Source organism: Haplochromis burtoni, unplaced genomic scaffold (genome assembly GCF_018398535.1).
Source record: "Haplochromis burtoni strain Fernald_Lab_line unplaced genomic scaffold, NCSU_Asbu1 Contig_1, whole genome shotgun sequence".
Taxonomy (NCBI): domain Eukaryota; kingdom Metazoa; phylum Chordata; class Actinopteri; order Cichliformes; family Cichlidae; genus Haplochromis; species Haplochromis burtoni.
In genome coordinates this window covers 3,175,925-3,194,900 of record NW_024582362.1, presented here as the reverse complement: position 1 = coordinate 3,194,900, position 18,976 = coordinate 3,175,925, and the positions used below count along the sequence as shown (strand labels likewise).

General features: G+C 41.6%; 1 protein-coding gene across 3 annotated transcripts in view; it reads right to left on the bottom strand.

Moving 5' to 3' along the window:
• Positions 1-12,089, bottom strand: part of prex2 (phosphatidylinositol-3,4,5-trisphosphate-dependent Rac exchange factor 2) — a 92,145-nt gene extending 80,056 nt beyond the window's left edge. The window contains exon 1 of one of the 3 annotated variants that reach the window (XM_042224824.1): positions 11,617-12,089. In XM_042224824.1, coding sequence (XP_042080758.1) covers positions 11,617-11,754 — 138 coding nt within the window. In that variant the 5' untranslated portion in view covers positions 11,755-12,089. Of the gene's footprint in view, positions 1-7,293; positions 11,594-11,616 lie in introns of those variants that run through there. The other 2 variants (XM_005912175.3, XM_042224874.1) reach the window with 2 other exon arrangements.
• Positions 12,090-18,976: the final 6,887 nt, after the last annotated feature.

The following is an 18,976-nucleotide window of genomic DNA, read 5'->3' as shown; positions in this document are numbered from 1 at the left end:
CTACTGTGTTAATCTTGGTCCTATGTTTTAAAATCAAGACAGAGTTTTGCAGCCAATGACGACAATGACAATACTCATATTGAGACTTTAAACAGGACTCGAGAAACCAACGGGTGATGCCATGGCAGCTAGGTCCATCTTTTATACCATCGCTAATACTGGCACAGTTTTTTTCTACTCGTTGATGTAACAGATGTAGCATTGTTTGGTATTTATTTGTGTTAAGCTGTCATCTCATGTGTATAATTATTCAGCATTAAATGTGTGGTTGGAAGCACTACGCAGTTTAAGAGTAGTGTACTACATGGAAATGCACCAATAGAAATATATTCAAGCAAAGGTTGCTATTAGGACATACAGTACAATCTTTACGATCCATGAATTTCCATCAGCAGCATCCAACAAGAAAACTCTTAGAAATTGTGTTCCCTCGGGCCCAGGTATAATCACCTGGATTGTCACTTTGATGGCTGAGGGTGGGGACAGCACATTAAAACCCCATTAAAGTTTTCATTATTCTGCAGAGCAGATGGGTGTGATGAATAGTTTGGTGCAATCGCTGCATGTGGCCCTACATGCTATTAATCAGCAAAGGCCTACATGCTGTGGGCCGCAAAGGCACGGTAATGTAAATCGTTGCTTTGCTCTTGCATACAGTGTTGCTCTTATTTGAGAAGTTAAATAATCTGACACTAGGATTAGGAATAAGAAGCTGAAATCAGGTTAAGCAAATAAAAGAACTACCGACTAGACACTTAGACATGAGTGACAGCTCGCTCAATATCTGCAGGAGTCGTGCAGCTCAGATTACACCCTGCGTCCTCTGGACTTCAGTGTCATATACAAAAGTAGAACAACAGACAGGCTAGCCAGAGGACCAAAGTAGTTCAGGACATTTTGTGAATGGATATTATGCAATGCTGTCCCCGCGGCACCTCTCCACCAGACTGGAAAGATACAATCGGCGGAACTAGCCCCTCCCCTTGTTTATGTTTATCTCTTTGTCAATGAAACACATGTATCAAGAAAAGGAGTTTGTCAAAAAACGGAGGTCACTTGCTTCCTCAAATAAGTAAGCTAGCAATGACATGACAGGAGGACAATGACAGACATTCTTGCGCTCCAAAATAAAGGATGTGCACATGAACGCTGTATGTGCCGAGCCAGAGCACATGCTCGTGTCAGAGGCTGCGAAGAATGTGAAGTGCATGGTTGTTCGGCATGCCCAGCAGAATGCGGTGGCAGGGTAGGAACCACAGAGAGAGGGGGGAAGAAAAAAAAAAAAAGAGTGCTTAAAAATAACCAAAAAGAGCGAGACAATGCAAACAAGCTGCTCTGATTAGAAAAGCTGAAAAAGCTATGTAGCTGCTTCGATGGTGCAAAAATGACTTTGAATTGAGTACAAAGCTAGCCTCAAACATCTGTTAATCCATTCAAGTTTGAGCCATTTAAAGAGTGGGCAGGAACACAGGGTGTGTTTGATGTATCAAATGGAAAACAACCATTTTAAGTCCTTGAGGATCAATTGGTGCAACTGTAGAACACAAAGCTCTTCCTAAAATTAAAGTGGTGACGCAGCTTTAATAAACAGAGTAAAAATATTATGTGAAGTAACACATCTGTCAGCACAACTTGTGCTCTTAACAGCATTACGCTGCTTTTGCTGTAATGTGGGATCTGTTGCTCACTACTGAAAAAGGTCCAATGGAAGTTCATTGGCAGTGTTTCTTCTGCAGCGCTCCAGAAGAACAAATAGGCCTTTCTATGAGCCTATTAGAGAAACTGGCCCTTTGTCCATGGACAATTGTCTGATCTGCTTTGTTGTGGTGACTGATAAACAAATGTACACATAAACATCCTGTGTGCACCACCCCCCCCAAAAAAATAAATAAATTATAGGCACATCTCTATGCACTTGTTATCATTCCATCACAATCTGTGATCTAGGGTGTCTCATCAGCAAATAACAAAGATGAGACAAAAGCCATTCAAAGCTGGAGACAGACACATAAGCATGAAAAAGTCCACTGGAGTGAATCACTAGACTGTGACGCTTTGCTCATTAACATAACTGTGTTTTAGAATACAGTGTGTGTGCTTGTGTATATATATTGGATATATATTTCTGTCTACCACCACAGTAGTCTAAAAAGTAAAGCAGAGTAATAAAGGACAGCCGGTAACAACGGTGTGAGCTGTTCAGCACCCCTAGGTAAGCTTTGAAAGCACCTGAGTGCGTGAAGGTGCTGCAGTGGTGAGAAGTGAAGGGCAAAGATGGAAGGAAAGGCAGGAAGAGGCATTGAAAAAAAGAAGGAGAGAGCCTCTTTGACCTCTTTAACATATCTCTGTAGGGAGGATATGAGTATATGTTGCCTTTGCCATTTTTCCCGTGCAGAAGAACTGCTTTTGAATTAAAACAGTATTAAGGGCTAAATTCAGAGTAAATCACCTACACACATGTCTATGACGCACACAAACACACGTATCCACACACCCCAAATTCCTGGCAAGCAAAAACTGAATTTCCTTCAAATACTGACTAGAGACAAACAGTCTCTGGTGCAGAGATCACACTGGGAGACATCCGAAAAGAGAGAAAAGGCTCTTTGTAGCAATTCCCGCAATAAGCCAGGTCCCTTCCTGGCTTCAACAGGTTCTGATGACACCTCCTAGAGGCATCCTGTGCTTCCCATCTCATTAGTCCTCTTTCACAAGCTGACTTTTTCTCCTCCACTGGGAATGTATACAGGAAACACACGCTATAAATACAACAGGGAATGTTAATAATTCCAACTTGGAAGCAGCTATTAAAGCTCATCTTTACAACTCAATAAAAGCCTCTGGTTTTAATTTACAGCGGAGTACACAGTGAGAATTCATTTTACATGATCTTCTGGTAAACAAAAGTCCTTTTATCTGTATAATATGTGTTATTTTGGGAAGCTGTGTGTATAAGAACTGAGAAACATGTCACATATAAATGTTTCACATCAAGCAAGTTTTAATATGAGCCAAAGACCGACCGAATAAATACAAAAATGCAGATTTTAAATGATTATTTCAGTTTTTATGGGCAAAAAAAGTTGTCTAAACCCACCTGGCCCTATAGGAAAAAGTAATTAGCCTTATAGAAAAGTAAAAAAACACCACAATCTAACACAAAGAAATACCTGAGAAACAACATTGTTGACATCTATCAGTCTGGTAAGGGTTACGATGCAATTTCTAAGGCGTTGGCACTCCAGTGGACCAAGGTGAGAGGCATTATCCACAAATGCAAAAGACTTTGAACAGTGGCCAGCCTACCAAAATGACTCCAAAAGTACAGTTGGTGATCTTTAATGGCCTCCTCATTCAGGAAGCCATAAAAGAACCCAGAACATGATCTGAAGAAATGCCGGCCTCACTTGTCTCAGATAAGGTCAGAGTTCATGATTCAACAATAAGAAAGAGACTGGGCAAAAATTGCGTCCATGGGAGAGGCCCTAGAAGAAAAAGAACTCAAAGGCTCATCTCACTTTTGCCAAAAAAGACATCTTGATGATTCCCAAGACCTTTTGAAGAGTTTTCTGTGGAGTAACGAGACAAGAGTTGAACTTTTTGGAACATTGGTTTTCTGATAATTTGGCATAAAACACAGCTTCACATAAAAAGAACATCATATCATCAGTCCAACATGGTGGAGGTAGTGTGATGGTCAGGGGCGGCTTTGCTGTGTTAGAACCTGAATAACTCGCCATAACTGAAACGGAATCATGAAGTCTGCGCTCTATCAAAAAAATCCTGAAGGAGAATGTATGGCCATCAATTCATGCCCTGAAGCTCAAGCAGAGTTTGGTTATGCAGCAGGACAGTGATACAAAACACACCAAAAAGTCCTCCTTTGCATGGCTCAAACAAGTAAAACGAAGGTTTTGAAGAGTCTTACTCAAAGTTCGGACTTAAATCTGATTGAGCTGGCATGACCTTAAAATAGGACATTCATGCTCAAAAACATCCAATGTAGCTGAATTATAACAATCATGCAAAAAACAGTGGGGCAAAATTTCTCAAAAGCAATGTGAAAGACTCTTCACCAATTATTGCAAATGCCTGACTGCCAAGGGTGGCATAACCAGTTATTAGGGTTAGGGAGCTTTCCTGAAAAAGCCCGGAACAAAGTTCTGGCTTGTGAAAGAAATATTAGACCAATAAGCAATGTGCTTTGAGGCATCTCTAAGAACTCCCAATTGTCTGTAAAAGTTAGAAAAATTCTCCACTTTGATGTTATTGCTGTCCTTTCACTGACCCTGGCACCAAGTACATTCATAAACAGCTGGAATGAAGCAATTTATCTAATGAATATGTCTGCGTCCAATGTCTCTGCCTGACTCGGCGAGCTGCTTTCACAATCGACACTGAAGCGAAATGAGCACATGAGCATAAAATGATCCTTGCGGTCATGTCCGCAGAGCTTAATACCTGACAAGTTGTGGGTCTGTTTAATTTCACCCATCGTTGTACTCCAAGTGGTTAGCAAGTTTAACATGTTAGGAAGATTGCGAAATTGGATATTAGGTGGGGAGACTTGCCTCCAGTAGATGAGAGTACGTTTCCAGAGAGCAGGGCTACAATCTCTATGTGCAGTCAAGCAAACCATCACCCACTGATTGCTGGCGATTCCCAGCAGAGGCACACACACAGCACACTGTATTGATCTCCGAGATGACTAAACAGAATTGTCAGCCTCCTAATCTGTGGCGCGCTCCCAAGCATGACTGTCTCACAGCCCGATTGTTCATTTGATTACCATTCAAACCTTCCAAACCATCTGCAGGAGGCCCCCCTGCCACCCATTTCAGCAGCACTGGCAGGAAAAATGAAACCTGCAGCGTCAGCCTCTCTCACACATGACAGAACTGGACATTTTGTCAAAGGAGAACTAAACAACTACCCTGCCAGTTTCTCCCCAACTCTCATTCTGCCCAACCACAACTGCTGAGTGTATTCCCACCCAAATAAATCTCCTTCCTGACAGGGTTCAGCTCATCATTGCTGCTTTTTGGACTGTTAATGACCAGATCAGAAAGCACCACACTGAAGGAACTCCATTATTTATCATTATTGTTCATAATGTGGTGAAAGTTTTCTTGCCAACAGACAGTACAGATACCAAGACTCTAACCTTGACTACAAAAGGACAGTGTAAAATTAACATGTCTAATATTGGGGCTAATTCATCCGTCACACAAAGTCCAGCAATTTTATATCTTCAAAAAAAAAAAAAAAAAAAAAGCCACAGAAAGGATGTCTGCAGACAGAACTTGTTTAGAAACAGAGAGACACTTGTCTTACAGCAAATCTTATTCAACTGCTTAATTAAATAATTGACGCTAAAGTGGAAATTCCCGTCACGTCTGGCTAACTCTGGTTGTGTACAGAGTCAGACCCCTTAAGTGCAGGACGGACAGAGACATGAATGACATGGAAAGTGTGAGTTTGAACCACAGAGGAAATATGGAAGCTTGTCTAGACATAGTCAGCAAACACTCCATCAAAAAAGAAAAAGACAAAATCGGATTGGAGAGTGTAGCAGCAAAGAGCCATAGCGTTTGTGAGATAATTGAAGACATGAAAACACATGGCTGGCAATTACTTCTTTTTTTTAATGGCAATCGTTTAATCCGGCTAATGAGCAACATATGAATATTTTGTTTAGTTTAGAAACATGCGTTCATTTTTTCCAGGGGTGTTATCCAAAAGGATGGTAATGCTACGGGCAAGTTCACAGCACTGTGTCTACCTGCCCTTTTGTATTTGTCGCATGCAGGCACCATGTGACAACGCAGCTGGCACAGGTCAAATCACATCCTTCCTTCTCCTCTGCCCCCCGCCTTCTGAGCTAAGCCTACTCTATGGATTCAGCACAAAGGTTTATGCAGCCCTGACGCCTATGCGGTTAAGCCTCCTGGTTGCTAAGTGGCCGCGTGTACAGTAGCACAACACTGCTTTCCATGGCCAGTGAAGGCATCGGTGGGGGGATTGTATGTGTGTTTAAGCAGGAAACATGCAGCACAATGTAAAGATGGGAAGGTCCAAGAAGGAAGGAAATCCTGCTTGAAAAATGGCCTGAGACAAAAAGCAAAAAGTGCTTTCTGCTGTGTTAAAATCTGCTAGTGGGACTTTACACCAGGTCCTTTTGGAGAACCACAGAAACGTTTTCATTTTTGGATCTGCACTAAAAAAAAAAAAAAATCATAATATTTAGGGTCTTTTTGCAGCAGAAGAGAAACTCTGAGTGCCCTTTCCAAACTTTGGTAAGTATATATTGATTGGTCAAACACAGAAAAAAAATAAAATAAAAATCCAATAAAACAACTGTAAAGGATTAGCTTTTATGGTTAGCCTTTAAAAACGGACCAAGATACACAAGAATGAGCTGAGACTGGAACCCAGGCTTTATGAAGTGCATATTTCCCCTCAGCTTCCAACTACGCATTACAAAGCAAAGTAGAAGAGAACAAGAAGACACTGAAACAGGATTACAAGACAATATAAGTCCACAGCAAGCAGTGACATTGCATTCAATTGGGCAGCCATTGCGTCAGTTTCGCATTTCCTATTAGCAGTGCAAATTTAACACAGGAAAAAAAGGCTTGGGCATATGCGATTCCCCCCATGTAACTCTCAAAACTGTTTGGTGGACTGATGACAGAGAGAAGGGAAGATCACAACTGCAAAGAGACTTATCGAACGATTTGCTAAATCTAGGATGGAAAGGTGAATGCATGAAATGCTTGCCAAAGACACTGATGCTACTCAACACAGCACTGCTCAGTAAAGAGAAGGACAAACCTTCCTTAGTGTTTTAATTGATCTAGGACTCAAGGCTCTTGTCTCTCCAAGCTAATCTTGGCTGGCTAAAAGGCAGATTTAGATTTAAGATATGCTGCTTAACATAATATATTATAATGAATATATTGTTTATACCATATATTGTAAAAACAAAATTACAAAAGGCACAAAAAGTGCCAACTTGGAGTAGTTTACAGCCAATCAGAGAGAGAATCACTTAAATTCATGAAGAGAACCTATGAAATTGTTCAGTAATGTAAGAGGTACATCCTTGCAAACACAGCATAAAATGTAGGCCGCTTGTGTAGTGCCAGCAGCGTTGCAATTAAAATGCAAGTGAGCCGCTCCATCAGTTTGGGGGCCTCACAAGGGGGACACAAGAGAGAAGCTGCCTGTATTCTTGGAGAGGACAGCCTGACCAAATCCAATTAAAAAGAGTCAAGGAGAACCACGTCTCACCTCTCCCTCGCTTCACTTCTGTCTTCTAGTTAGTCTCTCACCAGCATACGCGTGTGTGTCTGCAAACCTGGATCATAGCTAAATGAAGAAAGTCTGAAGTTTAAAATTCTGCTCGGTGGCGAGGAAACGTGGCTCTAGCCAAACAGCGATCCATAAGTGGAAAAAAAAAAATACTCTTCTTTAAAGGCTATCCACGGGTGGAACATGTGCAGCCACCACCTGCTCTGGGAGCAACGTTGAAAAAAAAGGAATAACAGGGGTTTGTGACATATGAAAGGGCAGAGTGTATAAGAGGCAGGTGTGGAAGCCATAACATTATGAGGCTATCATCCGCTCTGGAGAAGAAAAAAAAGGAAGTAATTAAGGAATAAAGAGGGGAGCAGTCGGGGGAGATACAGCAGACTGCCTCTCTGTGGAATCGCTTATCACACACCGCAGCCTATTATAGAGACAAACTGATGTAAGCAACAGTAAATGGCTATTGGTAGGCTCTCTGCGTGAAAAACTCAGCCCCAGTCTCATAACTATACAATCCCAGTCTACCAGCATCATGCTGAAAATGCCCCGTCTTGTGTTACGTTTCATACACAACTTTGCTTTTGCACTCTTTGATCCAGCGTCGCCAGCAAGACAACAGCTTTTAACATTTCTGGCTTTTGATCCCTACCACATGTACTAATTCGCTTTTTAATGTCAATAAAACGTTCATCCCTAGTATGTATTCAATAAATAATACATCTGACTTCATCTATTATTTAACAATAAATAAATAAAAGGAACTGCTTAATTTAACTGCAGACTTCCATTAGAGCAAAATATACATGGCATTTTAATTCTTAAACATGGCGGCACTGAACTCTCAAACGCACACGTATACACGCACAAGATTGCGCTTTCTCTGTTTACAAGTTTGCTTTCTCATCTGATCAGGATGCACTGATCAGATCAACAGAATCTTCTCTTCCTGTTTCCATCATGCACAAGAGAGAGCTGAATTCTCAAATGACATCCACAGATTATCAGACAGGAAAGGGATGGGAACAGGAGGCTGTGACCTTCGGGGGTCATCTGCTGAGAGGCGACGAACCGCCTCCTCATTCGGCCGGTTATATGTTGCAGGAAAAAAGAAAGGGGAAAAAAATTCCTGGCCCAGCGGCACATGCCAGAGCAACTATCCCAGCCATGTAAATAAATCCAAACCCAGAGGGACCGCAGTGGAGCCTTCAAATACAAATACACAGACAGAGTTTACTTGAATACCTGGGTTTTCTAGGAGCTAACAGCATTTTACATTAGGCTTCATTTCTAACTTCCTGCAGGCGTATTCACATGGAAGACACAAGTGATTTAAAGTGCGGACCAACAACTGCTGCACCTCCAGTCCAGAGAGCACAAGAATAACCTGTATGTTGCCTGTGCACGCGCATGCAATGAGGTTTTTCTTGAATTTCTTCCCTTGCTGATCAACAGTATCTAAGATAAAGGCAAAGGTACGAATTCTACAGCATTGCAAGGTCTAAAAACCACATCTATTCAATTTCAAGTTAGTCAAAGGATTAAAAATGTTTTAAACATTACACTCATATTACTCAGGCTTTTGTTGGGTAAGGAAGGCAGCAGCTAAGGGACCACTTAATGCACTGCAGAGCTCTTTGGAATATATTAAGTTAACTTGTGATCTCCCTCCAGAATTGGGACATGAAAGGTTTCCCCTATTGTAGCTTCTTGCATGCTTCTTCTCTTAAGTGCTTATCATGCAAGCAAATGGCTTTCAGTGTCTCTCCATCAATGGCAAACATTGGCAGTATTTTGTTTGACAGTGTGGCTAAAAAACTGCAGACAAGCAAGGACCTCATTAGAGTCGCTGTTTACATTATGCCTTGATTTGTTCCTCCCATTGAGGCTTTTCTAAGAATGACTATCATTTTATTGGCTCGTAGCTGTCCAAGATAAACACCACTGTCCACCACCACCCACTATCTCTTGCTATAATCGTTCATTATATAAGATAGGAAAGACATATTACGGACAGCTTCCCTGAAGCCTTCCTCTCACTGTCGGAATACTGGGGACGTTTAGTACATTAGGAGGAAAAGGTGGTGTTTTAATTCAGGACAATGCCCAATTTAAACTTTCCCAGTAGCTTTAAGATATAATCTACATATTTTCCCACAAGACGTCGGGTAGATCCACACAATAGGCGCATACTATCCTGGGACAAACTGCTCTAATCATCCTTGTTCTCCATGCTGTTTTCCACTACCTTAAAAGTGAAGTATGTGCGAGGTGCATTGTGTTTAGGTCCCACAGATCGGCAGCAACAATCTTTGCTCTTCAGTTCAACTTTGCCTACCAACCGGAGCCTCATTGTTCTCCAGCATTTCCTAACCTCAGAGGAATTCCTCCTCCAGGAAATATGCTTTACAAGAGAAGGCACCAAGCCCAGTTACTCACAGAGACCACCCCCCTCTACCCTTCACCCTCCTGCCAACATCTGCCCTGTGATCCGCTGTACCCTTTTCCCTCTCAACCCTTTAGCGATATCGTGCGTAAACATCTTCAAGGCCTCCGATGCCGCACAAACTGGGCACCTCCAACCTGACCTCGAGACACTTAGACTCTTGGCAGTGGAGTAAGAAAAAGACAAGTATGTGTTTGTGTGATCGGATGAAAGTCTTCAATGTGACCCTTTCTCCACACGAGGGCTGTCTTTGATCATCCTGAGCGTTTCTGACGATGCCCTCCAGGATCTCCCAGAAGATAAAACCGCTGATAAGAGCGGATCTTTGTCTTCTTCTTATTCTCCTCCTATCTTTTTAATCATTATCACTCCACTAAACCAACTTAACTCACTATTAAGACTCCAGTCTGATGCTTCCAGCATGGCATTCCCTGCCAGAACAGAAAGCCCTTGTAGGGATCAGTCACCTCTGAAATCAATCCCAGTTCCAGCACTACAGGGGAGATAAAGAAGGGGAAGGGGGAGGCTACATTCCCCAACCCCCCATCTCCAGGACTGAGGACACATTCCCCTCATGTAATCACCTCCTCAATTTCTCCACTGATGTGCCACTTCTAAGAAAAGGCTCCATCTCCTCTCTGGCTCCTCTGTCCTCCATTGGAAACATCTGGGCAGTGGCGGCGGTGGTGATGGAGGGGTCGGGATGTACACATTCATACATGTGGTCTGGGAAACTGCAGACCACAAAGTGCCCCCTCAACCTTTCTTCACAGCAAATTTCCCACCAAGCTGGGAATGCAAAAATATGGTGAAAGGCAAAAGGGCACAGGGCATTGCATTAAAGTGTTCACCGCCAGGATTAACGTCTTACACGGCCACTTGGGCACATTAAAACACTCGATAAGCAGCAGTGCACAATGACGACTTTTCACAGCTTTTTGGTTTCAGCAAAATCGCCACATCCTCCTGTCTTTGAAGTCAGGCGTCACTTCATGTAATGCCATTAAGTTGACAGCCATGACTCTGCCGTGCAGAAACCAAAAGTGTTATGCTTTAGTGCAAACCTGGAGTTGTGCTGCCAGCTGAGTGCTAACTCCAGCGGTTTGCATTTGAGTCCACCTGTGCTGTCTTTGGCAGAACTCACTCCTGCTGGATTTAATAAGAAGCTGGCAAAGCCGGTGACTAAAATGCCCTCCTCTGTACTTCTTATGAAGTGTGTGGCAAATTGGGTAATTACTGGACTGAACAGATGCTGTAGAGGGCACAAAATAAAATAAAAAATAAAGAAAATACACACTGAGTAGAGATACAGATGCCATTTAAACAAGTTTCCTAAATGAATTGCACTTCAGTGACTCTGAAGATGGCAAATAAGCTTTAAGGTAAAGCTGTACACAACATAGAATGATGTACCTAAAAGTCCTGGAAACATTTATTTCTTTGTCTTGGTTGACCTGCCATTTATCCTAATGGTTTATGAGGGCCAGACTAACCACTGTGAGCTTAGAGGAGCCCATGAGCAGACTCCGAAAAGGATTAAACATCACAGTGGCTGTGCAGGAACTAAAGCTGTGCCATGCCTCTTTGTGACTGCTCTTCCAATTTCACACTTGCATTTTCAAAGGTAAATGTCTCCATCAGTAGGATGGCGTCACACAGTATTACAGACAACTTTATGGCTCATGTTATGCTCACAGCGCAGCAGCATGCAGGGTTTGTACAGGAGAACGCGCAACACTTCTTGCCCTGCAGGCTGATGCACCGTGCATACTAAACAGGCTGGCTGGTTTGTGTTTATTGTTTTTCCCCGTTAAAGTATGCACTCTGAGGGTTCTCTGTTTAAAACCGTTCTCATCACTCACCGAGAGAAACTCGAGCGTCCCGACATAGTCCCGCTCAGTCTTTAAAAGTTCGTTTAGGACGCACACTCGCAACCGCAGCTGTTTCTCCAGGTCCTTCCCGCTTTCAGCTCTGTGCTCACTTCTGCCTTCCTCAGTCATTGTGAGTATATATGAAGTTATTTCCTTCAGGAGTTCACAGCTTCACATCACACGGCGAGTTTTAATGGCAGAAGTGTAAAGTTTGCAGCATGGTCAAAAACAAAAAAAGTCAAGGAGCAACCGGTGCCTGTGCTCTTAAATCCACAAAATGTAGGGAAAAGAGCGAAACGCAGTGTAAGAAGAAAAAAAAAAGTTAAAATAAAAACTTTTAATAAAATAAAAGGTTTCTGAAAAGCAGCTTCCAACAAATTGTGTGACTGACCGTTGTACAACAACTGGACACCACTTAGTGCACCGAGTCCATGTGACTCCTTAAATCTTCATCCTAATCCAGCCTCCCAGCAGCTTTTTACACGGAGGACCAGTGTAAAGGCACCAGCAACACTGGTCCTCTTGGTGCTGGTTTCAAAATAAAACCACGGGCGTTGAGAGGCAGCTAAACGCCAGAGCAGATAAAAATGACCTCACGGTCATGAAGATGCTCTAAAGTTGATCTAACTGCCAGCCAGAACTGCGGAAAGGATACTCACTGTACACCCCGGTGCTTAGTGTGACTCTTTTCGTGCTTTTAATTTGAAGGAACGGTTAGTATTTTGAAGCCATCTCCTGGTAACTTCACAATCCTTGAAGCATATAATCAAATACACTTCAGATATATTAGATCATGAATCTAAGCTACTAAAGTGCAATCTACGAGAAATCTGCATAATAGTGTATTTATATAAAAGGTGAAGGAACACACTTTTATTCCAGTGAAATTTACTGAGTGAAAAATAGTTTGAAACCCCTCTGCAACTTCATGCACCCCCTCTGATACTGCTGCAAATCAGTGGTCACTTCAGAATGTAACCATGCAATATATAATCATATATTATTATTTAAATTACTTTCATTTTTCTACTTGTGATACAGCTCAGTAGTTGTTTAATGGCGTAATGAATTTCAGTCGTAACCCTTTGACTTGTATCATTAAGTTTTAAATGAGCTCATCACTACTATCTGTGAGCTAATAGAAAACGTATTGCACAGCCTGCGTACACCATCGGTTCTTTAAATCAGTGTTAGCTTTTGGTGACAGAAAGGACAGAGCTGTAAAGAGCAGCTACATGGGACACGATAGCCCTGCACACGCCATGTGTTTTAATGCATTTGCACATTTATTATTCTTTAAGCTTTCTGTCTGAGCACATTCAGTTTAAGATAAATGGTTTACACCCAGTCTGAAATCTCCCTCAGCTCTTAACCTCTTTGCACAGACTTGTCTAATTCTTGCCAGCTGACATATAGGGCAACCAGCGGGCTCTGATATGTGCCTGTGTCCGGTCAGTTTCTCAGTGATGCTCCAGCTGTGACTGAGAATCTTGAGCTTTGTTTCATATTCTTTTAAACATTATTGCGTGCACAAATATGGCTCTGATATGGATTAATGGATAAAAGGTGTCTTTTACTTTGAGGGTTTATGAGTGAGCTGTACAAGTGAAGAAGATATTTAGAATTTATCTGCCAAAATATAAAAAAAACAACAGTATTGAATAACAACTCATGATTTAACAGGACAACAGACTACCGGACGAACCAATCAAAAACCAGAGACCTCAGGGTTACTGGCCAAAGTCAGTCACCTGATCTCAGGGCGACTGAGCAGCATTACACTGAAGAGCAGACTAAAAGAGGCTATAGTGAAGGCCTCGGAGTCTCTGTGGATGTTTGTGACAGAGAATGAAATATGATGCGTAGATTCACTCCTGAAATTTGGGCACACTAAGATACAAAACTGCAGGCAATGATAAAATATTAAAAAGGTGAGAAAACAAACAAAAAACAACACCAATAATAAAAACAATAAAAAAAAAAAAAGATGTGAGTCTACAGAGAAAGACACGCTTCCCCTTTGCTTTCATTCTCACGGGGCTTTCTTGAGCACAAATTGAAAGAAACACTTAGTTTCAGTGAAAGTGAGGCACAGGTGGCAAGAGAGGCTGACAGGAAATGTATTATCATCTGTCTCTGGAATTCTCAAGGAGGCAGTCCACAAACACTTAAATTACAGGCGTCCCAAACACCACACGAAGCTCTTCTCTCCAAAACATCGTTTCATCTGGAGCACAATCAACAATTGCGGTTGTAGTCAGGTTGTTACGCCTTGCGAACCATTCAACTCCCTAAATACATGTGCATGTGCATGTACACACAATACATGTTTTATACGGGCAAAAGCAAACTAGAATGTTATCCAAGAAACAACAGCATCAACGTGCTCCTGTCAGATGTTTGTTAATATTTGAATGAAGAATTTCCTCTTGATTAAAGCTCATCTGGTTACATTACACTCAAGTTAAAAACATGGACCTAGAAAGATGCATAATCATATTTAATTAATCAGACTCTTTATAATTAGGTCAGAACTTCCTCCTACAGGCAGGTAAGATGTGTCACCCCCCACCTCCCTGTTCGCTGCTAACACTAAATTCACTGAAAAAAGGCCTCTTGAGAAGCTGGTTAAGTGTCTTTATATTAAATTAGACACAGTCAGAGTCATTTTGTGCCTGGGCAAATATGAACGCGATCAACACTAAACCCGGCTTCGCTGCACCAGCTTCAAGGTCTTTTGAGAGGATTTTAGAGGAGCCATTTGCAACCTACAATAATGATTTAGGGATTAACATCTCAACAAGTAAGGATTCACTTAGCTCCCTTCTGTGGTCTATTTATAACCTTTCTTCTATATCATTTTTTTTCATGCATCTGCAAACCTAACCTGAAGAGTAGTCTGTGAAGTTTAGTGGCACACAATCACTGCAAGAGAAAAGGAATTTAACTGATGAAAATTCCCTTAATTTGTCAGGGCCAGAGGGAGTCTTCCTTTATCGAGCTGTTTTACGTCTCAATTACGGGTTAGTGTTAGTTTTGTGAGGTGAGTCGAGGACATGAAGCTTAAATCTTGGTATTTACTCTCCTCTGGTGCTCAAATGCGGTACTGCATGCATTCAGTGTGTTTCCAGATAAAGAAAGGATATCCTGCACTGTTTTCTTGTTGTCACCAGAGAGCAGTGTTGTGTTGTGTTGTGTTTTTTAAATGAATAATGATCCTGATAATAATCTAAAGACTTTTACCATTACACAGATTTAGATCATGGCTCATAATAACGGGTGTATTTATTAGCAAAGTCCTTGAAATTCAGAGCGGGCATTGGTGCCAGACTGACACTGAATGTACTCGGTTCAGTTCTTAGTCTGAAAAAAGCCAAAAACCACTAGTAACAGACCAACTTAATTATAGTTTTATATGGGCCCTTTCAGCATAGGTACATTTCCAGACCATCTGATTTTATTACCCATGGCTTTAGTCTGTGGAATTACCTTCTATTATTTGTTATCCAGAGCTGCCGGTGCCTTGCTGAGTGCTGCCAGGAAGTGTTCTGTTCTTTCTATTGGAAAAGGAGGGTCAGACTGATACGAGGGCTGCTTTTGCTCTGAATATTTTCATCTAACACTGAGCACGAGTGTTGATAATACTGTTAATTGACTGATATTAACCTTTATTTCTACCCATTTCCTTCTAGTTCCCTTTCGTGGCAGCCAAAACCAACGCTTACATGTCCTCTGCAGAGGTGTCACTTTCCCTTTCTGCTCATATGATGGAAAACACAAAGAGACAGAGAAGATAATTAAAGTCAAGGCTGGCTGAATTTTGAAATCGGATTTTAAAACACTGGTTTGAGACCGGGCTGTAGGTGTGCGCGCATCTAGATGCAGCATTTTCTAATCAAATAAAATCTTTTTTTTCTGGGAGAATTTTAATGCACTTATGCAGCCATGTGAAAAAGGACGCATCCACAGGACTCTCTGCAGTCCTGTTTGAAAGGCTTTGCAGCTATATGGTCCAGATAAAAAGAAAGCACACCCTATTTCATTTTAGAAAATCATCTGGTCCTTACCAACAACAACCTCAAATGAATCTCAGTGCGTTCATATTATTTCTGTATCACAAACTTAAGCCAAAAGCAGAAACAGTGCACTTCATGATTTAATAGCTTGTAGTACCACTTCTTGCAGCGATAACTTGAAGTAACTGTTTTCTGGATGACTTTCGGGCTCTCACATCGTTATGGAGGAATTTGTCTTTACAACACTGCTTCAGTTCATTGAGGTTTACATGCATTTGTTTATGCGTAGGTCTGTTGCTGTCCTTCCACAGGATATCAGTCGGGTTAAGGTCTGGACTTTGACTGCGTCATTCCAACAACTTGATCGATTTGCTGCTGTGCTTTGGATCATCGTTCTGCTGTATGACCCAATTTCAAGCATAATTTAGCTGTCAGACAGATGGCTTGACATTTGAATCATGAAAGTGGCACACAGAGGAGTTTGTGTGCGACTCAGTGACTCCATAGTGCCCAGGTCCTGTGGCTGTAAAACGAACCCAAATCATCACCCCTCCACCACCCTGCTTGATAGCTGGTATGAGGTGTTTTTGCTGATGTGCTGTGTTTGGTTTCTGCCAAATGTGATGCTGTGCATTAACCATTTTCACTTTGGTCTCGTCTGTTGAGAGGACATTCTTCTTGTGGTCTTGTGGTCTCATCAGATCCCACTTTGCAAACCTAAGCTGTGCTGTCATGTTCTTTTTAGAGAAAGGAGACTTTCTCCTGGAAAACCTTCCAAACAAGCCACGCTTGTTCCCTCTGTACTGTGGCGAACTTTAACATTTAACATGCTAACTATGGCCCGTTCAATCCGACATGTAGCTCTTCAGGGTTTTTTGTTTCTTTGTTTGTTTGTTTTTAACAATTTTTCGAGCATTATACAGTCTGACCTCGGGGTGAATTTGCTGTGACATCCACTCCTGAGAAGACACCTGAATGCTGCTGAATCCAAACTGCCAAAACCTCTGAATTAACTGGTGACCAGTTAATCAAGTGCATTAGATTAGCAGCACCTGGATTCTACTCAGCCTCTTAATTTCTCTGAAAGCAGCAAAGCTTAGTGGAAAAAGTCCTGTGAAAACTTTCTGTTTGACATAACTGTAAGATTAACAGTTTAGAAAAGGAAAACTAAACATTTACAAAGAGAAATAAAAGAATGTGTAAGCTACATGTTTGAGAATATAAATTCATGTCACAAAATACTCAAATTCCGGTTGTAGTGAGTCACAATCGCTGCATTGCAATTGATTTCCACAAACTTTTAATGCAAGAAAAGATAAAGATAAGTATAATAAAGTCTTGGCGTGTTGTTAACACAAGCCTACTTGTCTGTTAAAGTTCTTCAGTTCATGTTTCACCCAGCAAGGTGGCTGAACTGAAAAAAGTCATATTTTCTGAGCGTTATCACCAAAGTCCCCGCAGCTATTAATAAAAATCCAGTAATATGTAGTAATAAGATGCCAGGATAAAAAATGGTCAGTTTCCATCAGACATATAGAGCAGTATGTTTCATAGAATAACAAAGGAAGTAGCAGGATCTAAGATTTAGATTACAATCAAACGCCATGAAGGAATACCTTCTCACTCTATAAATTCTGTTGTTCCTTATATAAAGTGTTAAATCACCGAGAATAGTTTCTGAGCTTCCATTCATAAATTGGATTATTTCTGTATTTGTCTAGAATCTGGTGTGAAACACAGTTTAAGGTTTTTCACTGACTCTGAATTACACCTTTAATATTAAGCAAGTTCAATCCCCAAGTGTTTGTAATAAATGTCACTGTCTGATGTCTGATGTGTGTGTGTATGTTCGTGTGTTTTAATCACATTTCCCAAGACACCACCAATCTGCATTTCCCCCACATTATTTATAAAGAAGGCAGACCTAAATAAATCTGAACACAAACTTTTGAGGAATCTCATGTTGCTTGCCAGCACGAAACAGTGCAGGAAAGCCGAAAAACAAAACAAAACAAAATGGAGAAACAAGATACGCTGAGCAAAAAACACAGAAAGGTAATTCATAACGCTCTTGACAGCCTTTCCATTTCCATGCTGTGTAATGTAAGCAGACTTGACGGCTGTACCAACAAGCAGCACTCTGCAGAAATCCTCTTCCACTTTATTGACTCATCTCATATTCTCTAACCACTACACTCTTCTGCCAAGGTCTCCTGTAACGCACACTGATTTCTATTACTGTGAGCGAGTCTTTGTGCTTTGTAATCAAACAGATGGAGATCTGTGAGCTGCAGATGTCTGAGCAAAGATTAGTGCACGCTTCATCAATGCATTTTTCTCATCATGATGGATGATGTTCTTGCTTTTTGATCTGTAGAATGGGATCATTAATTAAAAGCAAGTCGTCGTCACTGAGATGATGTTTTTGTGGTAAATTCTTCTTTCATTATGTAAGTGACAAATTTTTCTGGCTGTTAAATGCCCCACTTTGTGCTGCCTCTCAGTGTCTGCATCATCTTCAACCCCTGCTAACCTCTCTCTTTCATTTCTCCCTTTGGGGTCAAATGGTCAGAGATGTGCACTCACAGCTCTGCTCGGGGTCAGCTACCACCTTTCAGATCCTGCAGAGGCCCCGTGGTTTCACCAGACCCCCACTCAGCGCCACCAACCCGGCAGACTGCACGCCTATCAAAGGGTTCTTTCACGCCCCTCAGCACAGTTTCGGGACTCAGGGATGAAAATGGAGATTTACTGGCCCTGGATGCCATGCTAAGATTGTACAGCTGTAGACTTATGGCTCTGAAAAAGGAGCTTGAGCCTCCACCTTCAGTCAGACCACAGCGTAAAGGACTGCTACACACCCAGGTCTGTGTTCCTGAGTATTAAAAATAACACCAAATTGAGTGTTGGCAGTGCCCTCTGTACCAAACATGTCACGCTTAAATGACCAGCCAGTGTAACTGCCTTTACACACCAGTGTTTTCACTGTGCCTACAAATCCCTGAACATGATATACGTGGAAGGCAAAGCAAGCGTTTTATGAATAATACTCCTGTGTGCAGCTGTCATGGTGCTCAGGCACTTTCATGGATTTTATGTTATTTCTTTAAGAAAATGAAAATTTAAAAAGTAGCCCTGTCAGACAAACATCTTGCAAGGAAATTTTCCAGTGAAGAGCAGGATCTTTACACGGCATGGATATTCTGACCAAGTGCTCCTCACATGGAGTAAAGGCAAAAACCTCAGCTGTTAAAAAGAAGGTCAAGCTCCATCTTGATTGAAAATATGTTGCAGCTGCAGAGCAACGTGTCATTTTCTGTTTTTTACTTCTGAAA